Source organism: Pygocentrus nattereri, chromosome 14 (assembly GCF_015220715.1).
Source record: "Pygocentrus nattereri isolate fPygNat1 chromosome 14, fPygNat1.pri, whole genome shotgun sequence".
Taxonomy (NCBI): Eukaryota; Metazoa; Chordata; class Actinopteri; order Characiformes; family Serrasalmidae; genus Pygocentrus; species Pygocentrus nattereri.
The window spans coordinates 5250159-5270000 of record NC_051224.1 but is presented as its reverse complement, the minus strand read 5'-3'; the positions used below and the strand labels follow the sequence as shown (position 1 = coordinate 5270000).

Genomic DNA, 19842 nt, shown 5'->3' with positions numbered 1-19842 from the left:
AATACAGTCATATGCAAAAGTTTAGGTCAGAAAAAAGAAGTTTACATCCTTTTTAATGAATTTAACATATTGGGGGAATAAAGCATAAAATGTAACAAAATTGATGTCACATTTTAAAATTATATATGTTTTTCCCAATTTGTTCAATTCAGCAAATAAATAAAAATGTTGCACAAACATTTGCATAAAAATGTCACATTTAAGTTTGTTCTCTGTAGAGGATGCGTTAAATTGTTTTCATGTAGAAAACCAACAGAACAAGTCATTTGACCAGGGGTGTTAAAACTTTTGCAAATAACTGTATTATGCTTGCATGTATATGTCAAAAATATTATCACAATGCTTCAAGACATTTTCTTGATAATATTTCTCTTTTTTCCAGAGGATTAATAAGTTGGAACAGACAAAATCTTGATATAACCTGATATATATATAACTTGATATAAGGTCGCTGGTTCGATACCCAGACAGCACATGACTGAGGTGTCCTTGAGCAAGACACCTAACCCCCAACTGCTCCCCGGGCGCTGCGGATTGGGTTGCCTACCACTCTGGGCAAGTGTGCTCACTGCCCCTAGTGTGTGTCTGCTCACTAGAGTGCATGTGGTATTTCACTTCACGGATGGGTTAAATGCGAAGGTGAAATTTCCCCGTTGTGGGACTAATAAGGGTCTCTTTAAAAAAAAAAGAAAAGAAATTGACCTACTCTCACTGCCTTTCTCACTGCAAGTTTGCTGTAGGTTCACCTGCTGGAGTTGGAAATGGATGGTAATTCTAGCAACAAAGTACCTAATAAACTGGTGGGTATGTGTGGAACTTGCAGTGCACTTGCAACTGCATGTGTGTGTGTCTGGGTCCGGGTCCAAGTGTGTGTGTTGGGGAGGTTGTCTCGGAGCTCTTAATGGACGACATACTTTTGATGGCACGCCCCAGTGCTGCACCTTTGACCTTCAGCAGTAATGCTGCTAACACAGAAGTGCTCTTTGAGCGAGTGAGGCTCTAACATGGCTCTGAAACACTAGTGCACCTGCGGGAGCCACACACCATTACAGAGGAGCAGAGAGAAGAACACAAACTGAAATGCTGGAGAGATTTACTGCATGTTTGGGGACATATTGTTTCAGTATTGATCCATGTGCTGTGATTTTTAGTTTGGATGGTACACGCAGTACACTGAGAACAGTAATAATTAACCCAGCAATAATAAGTGTAATTTCATATTCATTATTTCTCATTCATGAATCATTTAAACAAGCAGCAAAATGTGTACAAAAATGTAGATTCTAAACTTCAGTATCCATAACTTCAGTGTATTTGTAAGCAGAAGAGAAGGCCTTGAGCTATTTTGAATGTATTAAATGGTTATTGTTGCACGTTTAATCTTTTTGGAAAGAAAAAATCATTTACATTTTTGGATGTTTTGGTCAGTTTTTGACAGAAAAAGTGAAAAGTGCAGAACCAGGCGTGGCAATATAGAAAGCAAAACAGAAATAAATATAGTACATATCGATCTATGTAATGGATCAAATGATATAGTAATTCCTGTGAAACAGAAAAGCAATTACAATAAAACCCCTCAGCTATGATAGACCTTTAGCTTTTTTTAGATTCTTGTAGATTCTCTGGATTCTTTGTGTCATCTTGGCTTACATTGCTTTCACATGGTTCTAGCTGCTCTGGACAATTGCATCTGATACTGTTATTATTATCATATAACAAACAATTATTCAATAATAGGAAAGAGCGGGACAGTTAAAAATGTGTCTCTAATCACCAGAGGTACACAAATCATGTACTTGAGTTAAAGTAGAGATACACAAGGTAAAATATTACTCCAGTAAAAGTAGAAGTTCCTCCTTTTAGACCTCAACTTGAGTAAAAGTACCAAAGTATTTGGCTTCAAATGTACTTAAGTATGAAGTAAACGTACTGAAAGAGTAATTCTGGCTCTGATGTCCTGTTATCATTTTTATAACCAGACTGGCTTCATGAACTCATTTCAGGTGAAAGTCCTCCAGCGTCTCTCTTGGTAAACCAGTCTTTTAATAGAACGTCATTAATTAGTGACGCTGACGTCTATTAAAATGATCAGAAGCACAAAACACTGAAGGTAAACAGTTTCCATCAGGGAGAACCGAGTGGCTCTGAAATCACTTTTTACACACAAGCAAAGTTTCAGTTTCAGATTTATTTACAACTTAGTTCCAAGTTTAAGTTGAATAAAAACTGGCTTTAAACTCAGGATCACAGATGAGCTCCTTTACTATGTTGATCTGTAGGCGTCTGTTCATAAACATAAACCAGCCCAAACTCATTTACTATAAAATGAAAGTGTTTGTATGAATTTTTTATACATATTTTTTATATATATAATGTGTTTTTATACACAGAGAAACCAAAAGGAACGACAGATTTCTCAGAATGTTGTGGAGGAAAAAGTCGCCCAGAATGGAGAAACTTCAGTACAGATACACAAAAACTACTTAAGTACAGAAACTAATTACATTTACTTTGTTACTGTCCACCACTGCTAATCACAATGGTAATCACCACAAAGTGGATCGTCAGTCGTCAGATAGCATCCCGAGTTAAATCAACAGCCAAACGTCTCTACAGCAGAATCAATACAGCAGTCCCATTAGACATTTCTCCCTTTGTTTTACTGTCTTTTCCTGACAGACTCATAAAGCTATCAGTAACAGGATTAACAAGATTAGCATAGCCTAGAGGCTGCTGTGAGCATTAGTATTAGTGTTATTTGACTCCTACAGTTCAAAGTCTCATCGTGAAGCATAATCTGAGGTGTAATCTGGGTGTTTTGTGGTTCTGAGTGAACGTTTCCTCTGTGTAAAGTAGATCTGTAGGGGTTTATGGTGCTGCTGGTGGGTCACCGTGGAGTCTGTGTGCCAGTCATGTGGCAGCTGAGGTTGAACTACACTGGCAGTTCCATGAAATATTCAGCAGAGCTAAAAACCCACTAAGTTAGAGAACAGCAGGAGAGGCAGCAGAAACAGCACTGCAGGGACAGGGAGCATGAACGAAGGATGAAAGGATAATTCTGTGAGGAGGAGAAAGTTGTAAGCCAGGGCTGTGCTGGGCCCATTGCAAGCAAAGTTGCAAGCTGCCATTACCATCTTTATACTCATAAATAAGGGTAGAACCTAATAATAATAATAATAATAACCCTAAAAATGTAACTTGGTCAATAATGTAATAACTTGTCCAATTATGCCATAGAATCTTTAACTGATAATATAATAATGCTTTTACTGATTATCAGCCCAGCCTGGAATGAAGGAAGCATCAATGAGATGAAGTCTTAGAAGAGTTAGAAGAGTTTATTCTTCTTTCAGAAAGATTCTCTGCTTTTAAAACATCTCATAAGACTGGTTCTGGTTACAACTTGCATAGTCTTATAAAAATCAGATGAAAGAAATTATATTTATGAGAAAAACATTAAAAAGCAAAAAACATTAAGTCACTAAAATTTGTCTGTAACTCAATGGCTCCCAGTGGTGCCTTCTGTTCGTCTCAGTATTGCAAAGAGGTAATATATGGTCAACCTCAAAATGTAATACCTTCCCAATAATATTACAAAGTATTACATTATAATTGAAAATAGTATTACACTTTCTGTTAAGGCATTGCATTTCATGATTGAGCAAGTTATTAAGGTATTAGGTATTATTACTTTTTTGTCCAAGTTAAGCGCAAAGTCTTGCTGCTCTGACCATTATAGCATTTTTGGGAAATTACTACATTAGTAACAAGTACTTTCTTTCCCGAGTGGGCAGATGGCTCGTTTAAGCTAAGAAAGGCAATCGCTCTCTATTTGCCCTTTTTTACATTGGGAAGTGTCATAGGAAAAAGATTGCACAGATAAAAAGTCTCTTTTGGTATTCTCAGATAAAGCCTGTTGACACAAATTCTGCCTAGGCATGTTTTTCCCGTTATAAGTGCATTAAGCAGTCTCATTCAAAGGCATACAATTCTAAATTATTTATAGCTCAAGCTGCCACACCACAACGTACGATGCATGACTTTGTACTGCAGCGAATTTTGATATAGTTTTTAAAGCAGCATGAATTATAAGACTAATAATGGAAATAAAAGGATACACACAAAGAGTGCAAAGCTAACACAAAGAAAGTGACCTAAGGGCCCATAAGTGGACAAGTAAAAGATGGGAAAAATATTGACAGACACGCAATAAATTGGCCAAGTTGTTATTTTTGGCTGCAATTTTATGATGTAACTCTGACGAAGCAGGTAAGTGCACATTCGCTATATTTAAATGCCTTTGCTACATCTGTGCTACAGAATGTTTAATATATATTTATGGATGACTCATGGTGCTAAATAGGCACATTATTTTAAATAGACGTTATTTTAATCACAAAATTACAGAATCAACATTTCACTAATGAAGCTGATGATAATATAAATAGCGATAGAGTATCATTGCGATCATAATCATCAGATTCATCTTCCCAGAAAAGGGGTCTCAAGCACAGCTAACATTGCAAAATGTTCGTCTGTAAGTTGCATGCAATTACACGTTTCCACTGTAGAGGTCTCCAAAGCCCAGAACTTTACATAGTGCAACTTAAAAGAAATGCTAATAGAAAATCTACTATCAGCCAGTTTGGTAGCAAAGTATCAGATGATCAGTGCATGCCTAATGATAATGACATGATCCCTCCTTTTATTAGTGACTTTATTTTATTTATATGTTCTTTAAAGAATATAAAATAGCATCTTTAGACACATCTTATTAGCAAAAATGATGACCAAAAGTGGTTCTTCTTTGACTTTAGTGTGGAAGTATTAGAAGTTACATAAGCACAAAAGTTTACCTCTCATTTTGCTAAAAATGCTGCTTAGTCAGGATATTGCTTATGATATGTCTCATAATATTTCTATATAATTCATGTAAGTAGGATATTTCTATTTTTTATTCAAGGATATTCCCCAAGGAGTATATACTTATACTTAAATAGATTCTCATTGATTTGCAACACTGTCATCAAGATAATTAGACTGAGCTAGCATCTTACTGTCAGCACAGTGGATAGCTAACCATAAAGGACTTTACGACACATCTGGCAGTTCCTCAGAGGTTGTATTGATTGTTCTGTCTGTAGTAGTGTACATCATCAGTGCTAACGAGGGGCTAATCAGTCTCACGGCTTTCCAAGTGCTGCAGGTCAATAAGGCCAGCTATTTTTCACTCACACTGCCTTGTGGACAATTATGGCTGTGTGGTGCCAGCATGGAGCCCATGTTAGACAGCAAGCCAGAAGGAGATATATGATGATAGAGGTGCTGGTAATGACCATTTTTGTCTTGTGTCCCAATTTACAATGTTCTGAAACCCACTCCGTGTTGGTCATGATGGCAACCTTGTTTTCAAGCGGTAGTTCAGAAAAACAAGCAAATGCACATAATCCTCAACATCTTGATGCAGTTTGAGACAAGAATCTCCACAGCACTTTGGCCCAAAAGGTCCCCATTTGACAAGAGTTTGCTGATTCAGGTATTCGGTTTGCACAACGCTTATTGTAGTATAAGCTTGCATTACTCAGCTACGTCAGCGTCATAGTTCCAATGCAAAACTAAGGAACCAAACTTCAGATACGACATATGCCTTGGCTGAGTCAGAAGAGTCCTGTTGAGTAGGGAAGATCTACTCTACAATGTTAAAACAAGGTTGATTCATGCATCCATGTCCACCCTTCCATCCTCATCAAACGCAACTGCCATGCCTGCAGAGTCCTGTGCACTTTCCTGTGCACTTGTCAGTCAGAATTAAAGTCTGTAATGAGCAGTGCTTACATAGAGAAACCTCTCAGTCAAATTACTGCACAACCTCCCTGTCGGAGGGCTGCGGACTGTCCGCATGTGAGAGAGCACCCAAAAATATACCTCAAGATATCTAGAGGTAATGAGCCTGATTTGAAGACTAATTAGAGTTAGGACATCAGAGTGCCAGAGAAACTATCTTGTTGTGTTGTCTAGAGGACTTAGGACTGTATGTCACGCTCTTAGGGCCTGAGGTCTCACAGCTAGATGGTCATGTCTTCCAGGAGGTGGGGAATAACTGATTACTCAACTGCACCAGTGAGTATATTAGAGAGATTAGTGAAAGCTAGCAGAAGATAGAAAATACTGTCCTATTATACACTGTCATGCATGAGTTGAAAGTTGAGAAATGGACCCATATTTATATAGTATATAAGCTTTACTGAAAGTTGGCCCATCATGCCTTCTTAGAAAATCAGGCATGGATGTTTTTTGGCCAGAATGCCTAAAATGAAATGTAGAAATGATATTTATTTGGCAAAAGTATAAAAGGTCACACCTTTAGGATTAATGGTGTAACGACCCATTCATTTACTCAAAGCATCGTTTAACTTGTGCGACTCCTGATGAGACTTTTTGCTTTCACACAGTTTTCCGCCACTGCTTAGATAGCACTGCTGTTGTAGAGATGATGGTGAAAAACCTGTGGGGACGTATTGCAGTGAACCCAACTTAAGCTCGTTATTTGGAAAAATACACAACCTTAGCTAAAATATAATTCTCAGAAATGTTTAATTCAAAATCCAGGCCTTTTTTCTCAACCTCCCCCAGACTGAGAACCACAAAGCTTTCCTCTGTTGGAAGTGTTCTGAAGTCAGATCATTATATATATATCCCAGTTAAGATGGACTGAGTATCGTTTTTTTGTTGTGTAACTGTGGTAACATTAGCATGGTGGCATATTCTTTGTCATTTCCAACAACATAGTCCAGCTCATTAGTGAGGCACTTTTAACTGGAAACTCAGCTTCATATAGTGACTCTAAACAACACTAGCAGTACAGTGGCTGTTTTGTGATCACTAGTGTTTTGGCAGAAACTGCAGTTTCTCATTAGGTTGAATATATATTTTAATAATGTTCTGTTAAGCTTGTCCAAGCTTGCAGAAGTTATTAAGCACGATGCACTTGTGGGCGGGGCATGATCAACTACCATATTATAGCAATTCTTGTTAAGTTGCTTTAACTCAGAATGTGTTTTGTGAGAATTCAAGTGCAAAAGTTTTTTTTTTTTTTTTAAGAAATCAAGTTTTTTTTGTTCCTGGATGCACCAGTGTGTCTAAACTCCATGTTTGTCAGTTTGATAAGAAGCAAAATCAGGCAACATCCAAATTCTGGCTGCTTGCACAAAATAGATGGGAAGCCAACTAGAGATTACAAAGCCAAATCATACAGCAAGACAACAAAATTCCAACTGCTGTTGGGGTGCACTGCTGCCCAGAGAGGCTCAAATGAACTAGACAACACTGGCCATATTCTGATCTGGAAAACGTGGAACGAAACATACGCATAAGAAATAAATGAGTCAAGATAAGACTAGTCAAGCCAGTCAAGTCAAATGAAAATGTCTTATACATGAAACTGTTTTTCAAAGCATTCTGAGATGATTAACTTAACACACAAACATCTGTTAAATCAAACATAAATTATAAGCATGTGAAAAATCATGAGACATTAAAGCGAGGTGTTATTAGATCCGTAGAATATATTTTTTCACCATCATGGCCTGTGGCCACTGGTCTACCGTCAGTGCTGCCAGCAGCTGTACATGTTAGCATTAAAATAGCCTTTACCATCTGTGTGGTTAACTCAACCAGATGTAACTCTGATGCTGCCTACCTCAGACAGCTGAAGTGATGACTAACGAGCATTAGCTGAAGACTCATGTTGAAACATGAATGATATAGTTAACACCGAGAATACCGTTGCATAAAAAAAGGAAATCAATAAGTAATGCCATGTAAATCAAGAAAAGTTTAATACTCTATTTGTGGCTAAATTTGAGTTGTTGTCTCTAAATGTCATTACATTTTACCGCAGTTCACAAGCAAAACTGTATCACAGCATCATTTGTGGTGAAAAAATAATAATATTCTGATTCTGACACCCATCCAGTTTCACACAGCATTGCCACCCCTTCTCTGTGGTTTGGAGAAAAACAAGAATTTAAGTTTGTGGGTTTTTTTTCTAAAGTGTTTAGTGTTTAAGAAATACAAACAAATAAAAAATGTACAGACACAAATTTGATGCAGTTTTTGTTACTGCAAAGTTCAACCGTATTTTACATTTTAACACTATTCATGACCCCTTTACCTCCATTATGATACAATGACCCGATTTGCAGACCACTCCCACAGAAACTTTCTAATATTTTCACCCCAAAACTGCAGATCCAGCTCTTTAGGAACTGATGAATACTTAGGAATTGAATCAGGAAACTGCAGGGTACACACACACACACACACACACACACACACACACACACACACACACACACACATATATATATATATATATATATATATATATATATATATATATATATATACATACACACATATACATTTAAAAATGCCAGCTGGCACATATATTGTGTTTCATCACAATACAAATGGTACGAATTAAAATTACATTGAAAATTAATTTTATTCTTCACCTGTAAAGTTAATTTTGTGGTCAAACATTTTCAAACCTTTAAAATCCGTGAGTGCAGTCAATTTTGCAACATTGTTATATATAATAAAATAAACAATAGTTATGATCAGAAGCTTCCTAAAAACAGTTTAAATGAATTAAATTTAATACATTTGAAACAAATTTTTTGCCTAATCAAACTTAAAATAGCATTTTACTTTACAGTACTTCACATTAGAATCAACTTTTTACCTTATCTAGTGGAAGGAATAATGACAAGGCTGATAGTAAATTGGCTGCTGAACGTAGGAATTGAAATTTAACTGACGGACGAGATCAAAGTCAATTTTGCACCAGCACCTACGTACAAACTGAAACCGAAATAAAGCAGAGCTGAGAGTTCTTTACTGCGAACTAAATTTGTAGTAGAAAATAGTCCTGGTGCCATATGGAATTCTCCCTCCTTCTCCCTCTCTGAATTAATGCTCTCTGAACGAGCAGAGACCCACATCGCGATTCTGGCACCATGGGTTACAGGACCATGTGGGCCTCGTGTGCTCGCCAAATTCAAACAGCATGCTCGAGTGCTTCCTAAATAATCAAAATCTGTCAATGCTGAACTGGCCACAATAGCCAAACTGCAACAACTGACATTTGGGCCCCCTTTGAAGCATAGTCATAGAGCCATATAACATTTTGATTGAGTCTATAGAGTCTGTATATGTTCCATCAACAAATGCTTTCAGATCAACTACCTTACGGAATGTTGGGGGAAATCCCATTCAACCGCATGGGGAAGTGTGGAGTGCTTATATTAAACTTTTATTAAGTCTGTGTGGAAGGTCACACTTTTTTCATGTACTGAAGTTAGCTGGTGGAGGAAGTCACACCATCACACCGTCACAATACTGAGCTGCCTCTTTGCTGGTCACAATAACGTAGTCCAGCTCATCTGCATCATACAGTCATGTGCGAATGTTTAGGTGCCCTGGTCAAATGACATTTCATTAAAATGAAAATAAGTTAATACGTTATAATACATATCAATACACAATCACCGATTATTTGCTGAGTTTAATAAACGGGGTGAAATAATAAAACATGAAATGTGGCTTGTGCACAAGTTATGGCACATTTGGGTTTTTTTTTCTCAAATACATCAAATTCAGCAAACAAATAGAAATTATAACATTTTTTTTACTTAAAATGCTTACTTACGTTCCCACTGGAGGATTATCGACTTATTTTTACTTAGAAAAGCAACAAACCATGTAATTTGACAGCTTTTGAATATAGCGCTATACCAAAAAATCCAATAATATATACATAGTTTAATTTAAATGTTCGCTTGTGTTAATAGTAAAATTGTACTGAATTGAATGAAACTGAATGTCATCTATTTAACTGAAAATGGCCTGTGTTGTCATTCTTTAACTTACTTTAAGAAAGTGGCTGATCTGAAACTCAAGCCCACAGCTTGGAGAAATGGCATTTTCAAAGCCAGTGTTAATATGAGTCATCATGTCCTGCTTTTTTATGGTTATTAAGACCTTCAGAAGCACAGGCATCTCTCCACAGTAGCCTTTCCCTTCAGGCTGAGCATATGCCTGCATCGTGCCGTTGAGTCATGACGAGATTAAGACAGAGTGGGATTTTCACGAAGAGCGAAATAAAGATGCGTATTTTGAGCCTCCCTGTGAGTAATCTGATCTAATGAGACAAATGCTTTATGCTGGGCTTGACAAAAACAGGATGGTCCTCAGACTAGTGTAGGTGTCTGAACATGTGCCGGAAATAGCACTCAGCCAGACCATGAAATCACCACAGTGACATTTATGTAATGTAACGTCTTGCACCCAAAAGTCATTACTTAGTTATTAATCTTAAGATTTATTGTTCAGTAAGCGTTATGAGTTATTGAATTATTTAGTAAGCACTAACTTGTAAATCCCTGAGTTAAAGATTAAGGGGTAAAGGTACATTTTAGCATCTTATGAGCTAAGATGGAGTTGACTGGAGTCCGTTTTCCTCTCGAAAGCATTGTTGAGCAGATTTTAATCTTTAATTGAAGCTTGTGTGGTGTTATGATTTCTTTGCTTCATTATATATGACACTGTCCTACCAGTATAAGCCCAAGAGCAACGAAGAAGCATCTACTGATTATATAAAAAAAGTCTGAAAGTGACTGTTGGCGTTTTTATTTTCTGTGGTTTCACATGTGGTTGGAATAGCTGGCACCTTTTAAATGTGTTCTGTTTCCTGAAACAACAGTAGAAGCATGTGACCATTACCGTCTTCTACACAATGACACGCCAAACAATCTCTGCTCTCCAGGGAAAGATGGATAGGGAGGACATTTCTGAATACGTCTGAAGGATTGACTGACATGAGGTTTATAAATAACTCACTGTATGTGTGTGTGTGTGCGTCTGTGTGTCTGTGTGAGAGTATGTGCATGTGTTTGTTTTTGTGCACTTTCAGGACAGAAAATGTGAGAATGTATTTATTTCTCCGTGAGGAAGTCCAGTGTTTACATTTAAATATCTGCGCCATTTAAATACCTTTAAATACACTTAAATACATTTAAATACCTGTTTCAATTCTTCATTAAATTAAATCAGATGTGTTACTGATGGAATTTAAAGAAGACCCAGTACACAAACCTGCATTTTCCTTACCAGTTCACATATACATTACTTTTCATTGTACATCCCATTCGGGAAATGCTGAAATGTCATTTAGCATATTTTCATTTTTAAACAAGGCCTAATATTCTATAGGTTGTCTTCCCATTTCTACGTCACAGCAAAGTAGTGCCTTCAGAACCAGTTTAGGGGGAGCCTGGTCACTTCACACTGGTTTTCCCGCTATATCAAAAATATGATTACAAAACACAAGCGGGCAACCACAGGTGGGGGTGAATGGAGCTAAACGACTAAAAATTAAAAGTTACTTTCTTACCACACGTATTTGTAAATTTCCTTTTTTTTTTTTTTCTATAGCTAAGACATTTTTGGCAGTAGGATGCTAGCATTACTGATACTGAGCACTGATTGGTTAGTATTACTGCTACTGAGTGCTAATTGGTTGGCAAGCAGAGTAGCTCATTGGCTGAGCAAAGCATCATGGCATCATTATAAAGCCCTATTTAGCTGTTATCCTTATTAGTCCCACAACGGAGAGATTCACCTCTGCATTTAACTCATCTGTGCAGTGAAACTCCCACATACACACTAGTGGATGCACACACACAGAGCGGTGGGCAGCTGTATCCGCAGGCCCCGGGGAGCAGTTGGAGGTTAGGTGCCTTGCTCAAGGGTACTTCAGTTATGTTCTGACAGCTCAGGGGACTCGAACCAGCAACCTTCCAGTAACAAGGCTGGCTCCCTAACCTCCAGCCCACGACTGGAGTTCAAGTACGCTCAAAAATATAACAGCAGTGTTCAAATGTGATTATGAATTTTGTACAGGCCAGTAAACACATTAGTTTGGTTCTGTATTTCAGTTCAGTTCAGTAGCATGATGTGCCCTTCAGGATGATTGTTTGCCTCCCCTTTGCGATTTGAAGATTTCAGTTCTTGGCTAAGCTCTTGAAAATAAATGCAGCTATGAGGCTAAATTCAGCTTAGAGCACTGAGTTTTGAGGCCTTAATGAGACTAATGATAGAAAACTGATATGTAGCACACATTAACAAAAAAAATACCAGGGCTGCGAACATGAACTTCAACCATGTGGTGGTTGGGCCTTTGTCTGTATATGATTCAGGTTCGATTCAGGTTTGAACATATGCACTCTCACAATGCAGTGGCCTGCTGCAGCCATTTCTGAGCCACAGCAGCACAACGATGCACCTGTTCTGTCCAGTCGGATAATGAGAGTCAGTGTCCAGAAAATGACCCTTCTGCACAGCTAAGAAAATCCTAGGTTAAAACACACTATACACAATGTGTTCTTTTCCTTTCTCATCACACGTCTTTCAAAGAGCACAAGGAAATATGTTTAACTGAGAAAATAAGAGGAAAATATGTCTCCTTTAACAAATCCATACAATGGCTAGAGTTGCAGCAAAACGTCAGGAACCGAACTTCTTCTGACTGTTCCGAACTGTTCTTCTAACTGTGTTCTCACTGAAATTTTACGAGGTTGAAAAAAGAATAAACAAAAACTCTTGTGGCGTATTTATGTTTGTTTGTATTTATATACATATAACTAATATTATGCAGCGTTTTTACTGGAAAAACACTCTTACTGCTATGACAGTTTTAAATAGATTTTAAAAGAATTTTTGCAAAGAACTGCATTCAGTACACCGCTAATAAACAGCTGTTTCTGTCCATCCTCCCACTGTGAGAACACAACTCAGTGCTCTGAGTCTGAAAGGATGTGTCACTGTAGCTGTCAAGAAGCTTTTACTAAGAGAAGAAAATTTGCAAATCAAATTTTACACCTTCTTGTGAAAATAAGTTTTCTGCTTTGTTTTTCTCTTCATGCTGAAAAATGGATCGCTTGTCCTAAATGGCTGTTTCTCTGGAAGAGAAAGAAATGAAGAGTGAGCTCTGATTTTTTGGACCATACTGTATAATACATATGGGACATATGCACGACCTAATGTCCTGACAATGTATGAAACAAACGTGTGTGTGTGTGTGTTTGTGTGTATGTGCACTCAACTATGTGTGAATAAACCCCTCAGGGTGACCCTCATCTGTGCCATACACACACACCCACACCCACACACACACACACACACACACACACACACTCCTATTCACCTTCCCCAGAGAGCAGACTGTGTTCAGTGCGTGTTGGTGTTGAAATGTTAGAGAATTTGGGAGCGATGCTGAAAGCAGGACAGAAAGAAGCCTCCATTTAAAATGTGTTAATGATCATGTTCACACATGACATCCACTCACGCTGCACTTCACACACACACACACACACACACACACACACACACACACACACACACATATACTGCTACACATGGCAGACCCGTTTGTGCCAGCTCACACACACACACACAGCAGCCCCCTTCCCTCCTCTCTTTAACTCAACCTTCTTGTCTCTCTTTCCCCTTTCTGCCTTTTTTTTTACTGTTTTCCATTGTGCTCGCACTCTCTCTCTCTCTCTCTCTCTCTCTCTCTCTCTCTCTCTCTCTTTCTCTCTCTCTCTCTCTCTCTCTCTCTCTCTCTCTCTCTCACTCACTCACTCACTCACTCACTCTCTCTCTCACTCTCTCCTTTTCTTATGCTGGGTTGCTTTGTCGATACAAGAAACCTTTTTTCTTTCTCTGTAGGAGCTTCTCTCACACTCTCTCCCTCTCCCTCCTGTTTCCTCTCTCTATCTCTGGCTCTCTCCCTCTTTCCTTTTACTCTTTTTCTGTCTCTTTAATCTCTTTCGCTTTCTCCCTCTCTTTTTCTGTCCCTTTTCCTCTCTCTTGCTTTCCCTCTCTCTGTCTTCCTCTTCTTTCCCTTTTTCCTGTCTTTCTTTCTACCCGCTCTCTCACTCTCACTGTTCTCTCTCTCACACATCTCTTTTCTCTTCCTCTCTTTCCCCTTCTCACCCCTTCTTTCTCTTTCTCCTTCCCCTTTACCTTGTTCTTTCTCTCCCCTTCTTACTCTCTCTCTTTCCGCTTCCCCTTTTCCTCACTCTTTCTCTTTTTCCCCTTCCTCTCTCTCTCTCTCTCTCTCTCTCTCTCTCTCTCGATCTTTCGCCCCTAATCTCTCTTTCTCCCCATCTTTCTCGCACCTCTCCCCACCCTTCTTTTCTCTCTGTATCTCCCGTCTCTCCTCTTTCTCCTCTCTCCCTACACTTCCTTTTTCTCTCTCTCTTCCCCTCTGTGTCTCTCTCCCCCCTTCCTCTCTCTCTCGCTCTTCCTCTCTCTCTCTCTCTCTCTCTCTCTCTCTCTCTCTCTCTCTCTCTATATGCCGGTGCTGTGTGTGGTAGTAAGAGGAGTGGAGTACAGGCTTTGGAGTGTTCCTCCTCCTCCTCCTTCTTCTTCTTCTCGCTTCTAAAGACAGGATCATGTTCTATTTCCAGTTGGTGATCATGGCGGGCACCGTGCTGTTGGCGTATTACTTCGAGTACACGGACACGTTCCCCGTTCACGTCCAGGGCTTCTTCTGCTACGACAAAGCCTTCTCCAAGCCGTACCCGGGCCCAGACGAAAGCAGCAAAGTGCCACCGGTCCTCGTCTACTCGCTGGTCACTGCCGTCCCCACCATTACGGTGAGTACACAGCACGCTGTGCTCTCTCTCGCTCTCACTTTCTGTTTATCTCGCTCGCTCACTGTGGTGTGTAAATGGGTTGGGAGAATGAACTTGTGCGTGGGTGCTGATGCTGCTGGTTCAGCGCGGATAAAAGGATAGACTCATATGTGTGAGTAGGTGGGTGGCTTGTTGCGAGGGTGTGTGTGTGTGTGTGTGTGTGTGTGTGTACGCATAAGAGAAAGAGAAAGGCTCTGTGTTTGACTTACAACTTACATGTAGATGCTGATTGATATATCGCCTTGTATACCGGAATCAGTGTCATTGAACAGTGTTGCATTTTAGCTCTAGATATTTTATATATATTTAGATATAGAAGATTATCCAAGATAGTATTCTGTTCTATAAAATAGAGGATATAATATGAGGATATAATATGAGGATATTTATTGGTATAAATTACGTCTCTTAAAAATTAAGCTGCTACAGAGAGTTCCTCGAGAGATGCAATACAAGAACCACTTTTGGTTCCTAGAGGAACCTTGATTGAAAAAGAAAGTGTGAAGAACTATTTAAAACTTTATAGAATTTTCATATAAACAGTCCATGCTAATTTAATGGTTCTTCCTAGAACCGTCACACTACATGGAAGCTCTTTTAACTTGTAAAAGGTTCTCCACACTCACATCTCATCACAAAAAATGGCTCTCTAAAGTTGCATCCCCCGGCAGGAAACCAAAAGTGCACAAAGAAACTTTTTTGGCACCTTTTTTTTTAAATTGTATTTCACAACATGCGTTTTGAATGTAAAAGTTAGAAAACCTCCAGGCAAATCAGAGGTTTTGTTGATTTTCTAAGTGAACATAAGTTGCTACAAGCTGAATAGAGAATGCACTTAAATATGTTTTTTTTTTTTAATGAAACACATTAAAAAGATTGGACAAACATAAACTTTTACACATTCTTTACAATGTTTTAAATCCAGGAAATAAACAGTACTTCTGTATTAAGATGTATAGAAGTGTTTTCTCTGTGTTCACTTATTTTCACTCAGAAAATCAACAAATCAAACATATAATTTGACTCAGGCCACCAAAACCTTTGCATAAAACTGTATATTGTGGGTATTGCCAGTAGGCTAACAAACTGCATGTTTCATTACAAAGAGCATATAGTTAGGCCACTTATCAATCACTGAACCAAAATCTTTGTAGTCAATAGTTGTTGACAGTATTTTTAAACTGTGGGACTACTGGGGCATTTTGTCTGTGGCAACTTATAAAATATAAAAAAATAAACAAATCTCTTAAAGTATTGTGAAGTTTTATATATATATATATATATGTGTGTGTGTTATATATCCCCCACCCCTTGCTGCCATGCTAGTGGAAATATACTATGTGAGGCTTCCTTAACTATACACACCACGTCAATGTGGTCGGCTAAGGACAACATGCTTTTGTGCTACTTTTAACACAAAATGTTTTAAAATACTGCTGTGCCTAGTGAAGGGTGACACACTGTATATTAAAAGTGACACAAAATGTGTTAAAGCAGGTAACACAGGTAGGTGTGTTGTAATTTCACTTTTTAGAGTATAAGCGCATGTAATTGCATATAATCCCATAAAAAACAGCCACAAATTGCTGCAGTTGGTGTTTTTTAGTTGAGTGTTAAGTTGGAAAAAGTTGAAACTTTTATTTAGTCGACCAATCAGGTTGTATGAATGAACACACCCAAGCTGAAGCGTAGAGTGGTCTGAGTGGGAGTCATAATCTTGTTAGTGAGTCAATAAAAGATGTTTTATGATGTGACAAATCTTTGCTTAAAAGATTTTTGCCACCAAAACCAATGCTAGGGCTAACAGCCTCCTAGGCTTAATATTGAATATGCGTCTAATCTAGATAACTAGCTAAGGTCAATCACATGCTAATAGCTGTATTATAATGCTTATAGTGGTTATAATGTGTTTGTTGTGTGAACCACTTTTTAAAAAGTGTCCAGAGAATAAAAACAAAACAAAATAAATGCTAAAACCTGCTACATCAGGTTTAAAACATTCTCTTAGCACACAGGAAACATCCATCCATCCATTCTCTAAGCTGCCTCTTCCTCAGGGTGGCAGCGGGGTGCTGGAGCCTATCCCAGCGGTCATCGGGCAGAAGGCAGGATACACACAGGAAACATGGGCTCCCTAATTTTATTAACTAGGCTTGTACCCTAGACTTTCGGCATTAGACTTAATATTTTGACATGCAGACACAATACACTAGTAGTGCCACTTTAAAAAAAAATTAAGACTTTTTGTTCACTGCACACAATCCTAATAAACAGGACTAATTAAGCTCTCTTTGTAATGAAGCACGTAGTTGTTCAGTGTTCTTTAAGTGCTAGTGATGACTGTGATATGTTTACCACTATAACAAAATTCATCACAATATTGATACAGCATCATGGTATTGCCCACTTCTACCACCAGGACTACTGCACATGTGCTGTGACCAATGTACTCCTTGCATTTGATGCTTGTTTACCTAAATAGGTATGAATAGGGTTAATGGTGTTCCTTTTGCTACTGTCTTCATGTTGTATAGTAAGCTGCAGGTAACAGATTGTAAAACCACATGGATTTACCTCCCACCTTTTGCAGGGTGTGTTACTTGACTGTGTGAGGTGTGTGTGAAGGGTGGGGGAGGGGGATGAGTGTGTGTGTGTGTGTGTGTGTGTGTGTGTGTGTGTGTGTGTGTGTGTGTGTGTGTGTGTGTGTGTGTTTGTATGCTAATGAGAGAGTTGGCCAGAGTAGTGCTGAAGCCTAAGGAGAGGTGTGTACGTGTGTGGTTGTGTACGCGTGAGCCTAAATGTGTAAATGTGCACGTGCAACCAAAGTGAAAATAGACTGACAGAGCACAGCTGAGAATAAGCAGAGAGATCTGAGATAAGATAGAGGGAAGAGTAAAGGAGTAAAATGAAAAGCATCAGATACCCAGATATCCGTAGGGTACATGTAAAAGAAATTTGAACAAAAATAGCAAAGGAGAGACAGATCTGGATGCTGTCCGAGTCAGCTTATAGGAAGAGAGAGAGAGAGACAGAGAGAGACAGAGAGAGACAGAGAGAGAGAGACAGAGAGAGACAGAGAGAGACAGAGAGAGAGAGAGAGAGAGAGAGAGACAGAGACAGAGACAGAGACAGAGAGAGAGAGAGACAGAGAGAGAGAGAGAGAGAGAGAGACAGAGAGAGAGAGAGAGAGAGAGAGAGAGAGAGAGAGAGAGACAGAGACAGAGACAGAGAGAGAGAGAGAGAGAGAGAGACAGAGACAGAGACAGAGAGAGAGAGAGACAGAGAGAGAGAGAGAGAGAGAGAGAGAGAGAGAGAGAGACAGAGAGAGAGAGAGAGAGAGAGAGAGAGAGAGAGAGAGAGAGAGAGAGAGAGAGAGAGAGAGAGAGAGAGAGAGAGAGAGAGTCAGCAAGCATGAAATATGCAGCACCTGGTGCAAGCTCTCTGCCTGCTAGGGCATTCACAAAACCAGAGTCAGACTCAATCAATCAAAGACAGAGACCCAGCAAAAGCTCAGCAAGACTCAGCTGATCAAACATTGAGTTTTTGTCCACAGACAAAAATCCCCAGTAGGTTACAATTTTATCTGTTGGAGTCTTCCATATGAAACTTGTTCCTTGCTTCAGACATGAGGTTCATTTCATTTAGACTTCGATCCAACCAGCTAGCCAAGAAAACATTTTAACAAAGTTGAGATAAGTTTTACCCTCAGAAATATCAGTGATATTAACGTTTGAGAGTTCGGAATTCAGAGCAAACAGAAGGCCATACAGAATCAAACTGCATTTAGTTTAATAATATAAAAACATAAATATACAGTAGTTTAAGTGAGGTCTTTAACAGACAAAAGTAGCTCAGAAAAATGGTGCAAAAATTTTGGTCACTCTGAGGAAGGTCTTGACTTTAAATCAAACCACCAAGGTTTCATTTTCTCCAGGAGCAAACTGGACCTGAAGCCAGCACAGCCTTAATTGGATAGAGCACCTGTTTTGGTGCTTTGTGGGCCTCCTAATTCTCCTCCTTATTCCAGCTGGCCTCCATATGATTGTGACCGGTGGTGTAGTGTGGTCTGAGGCATATACTGACTCTGGGGCAGTCGTGGGCTGGAAGTTAGAGATCTGGCCCTGTGACCGGAAGGTTGCCGGTTCGATCCCCAGGGCCGACAGTCCATGACTGAGGTGTCCTTGAGCAAGACACCTAACCCCCAACTGCTCCCCGAGCGCTATGGATAGGGCTGCCCACTGCTCCGGGCAAGTGTGTGCTCACTGCCCCCTAGTGTGTGTGTTCACTAGTGTGTATGTGGTGTTTCACTTCTCGGATGGGTTAAATGCGGAGGTGGAATTTCCCCAGTTGTGGGATCAAAAAAGCCACTTAACTTTACCAGGCTGTTTCCATATATTGACGTCTAAACATGTGTTTTTGCGTATACCAGATTATATTTTTATTTCAAGACCATATTTTACCTCACAAGTCAGGGAGAAAAGAATCATCACATGCCACAATGTGTCAGCCATAGGACACCACTATGTTTGAGTCTCCTGGACATGCCGGTATGATTTGAGGTAAGAATAGACTCATTGTGATTTAAAGTTCCTGTGAATGTTAAGTCTGATAAATATTAACATGATGCAGGGTATTTCCTGCTTTCCGCCCAGTGAGAGCCCAATTTAAGGACCAATTTAAGGGGTTACAGATCTTTAAAAGGAGTGTGTTTGGCAGTTCCATAGGAGAAAACGTGTTGCTTTAGAATCCTGTTAACACATTCGTTAGTCCTGTGATTCATCATTATCAGGAAAGCCACAACTGAGCTGCACATCTAATGGACTTTTTTAATTAACATCTTTAACAGCCTCTCTCCTCTCAAATCAACCTGCTGGATCCATCACTACTTTTATAAGCCTATGTCCAACACTCCCAGCCTTCTATGCCCTTAAGCAGAGCTAAACACAACCACCAAATGCAAGTTGTGTCGTAGACCACACCGTGTCTGCCCACTAAAACATTTTCCAGCATTCATGTAGCAACACTTTGATAAGGTGATTCACATCACTGCTGCATGTGCATCCAAGGAATGAACATGCAG

General features: G+C 39.1%; 1 protein-coding gene across 2 annotated transcripts in view; it reads left to right on the top strand.

Annotated features, from left to right (window-relative positions):
• The window catches only part of plppr2a (phospholipid phosphatase related 2a), an 81761-nt gene that overhangs the window by 24680 nt on the left and 37239 nt on the right, over positions 1-19842 (top strand). For both annotated transcript variants that reach the window (XM_017720216.2, XM_017720214.2), the window contains exon 3: positions 14535-14723. In XM_017720216.2, coding sequence (XP_017575705.1) covers positions 14535-14723 — 189 coding nt within the window. The remainder of the gene's footprint in view (positions 1-14534; positions 14724-19842) is intronic.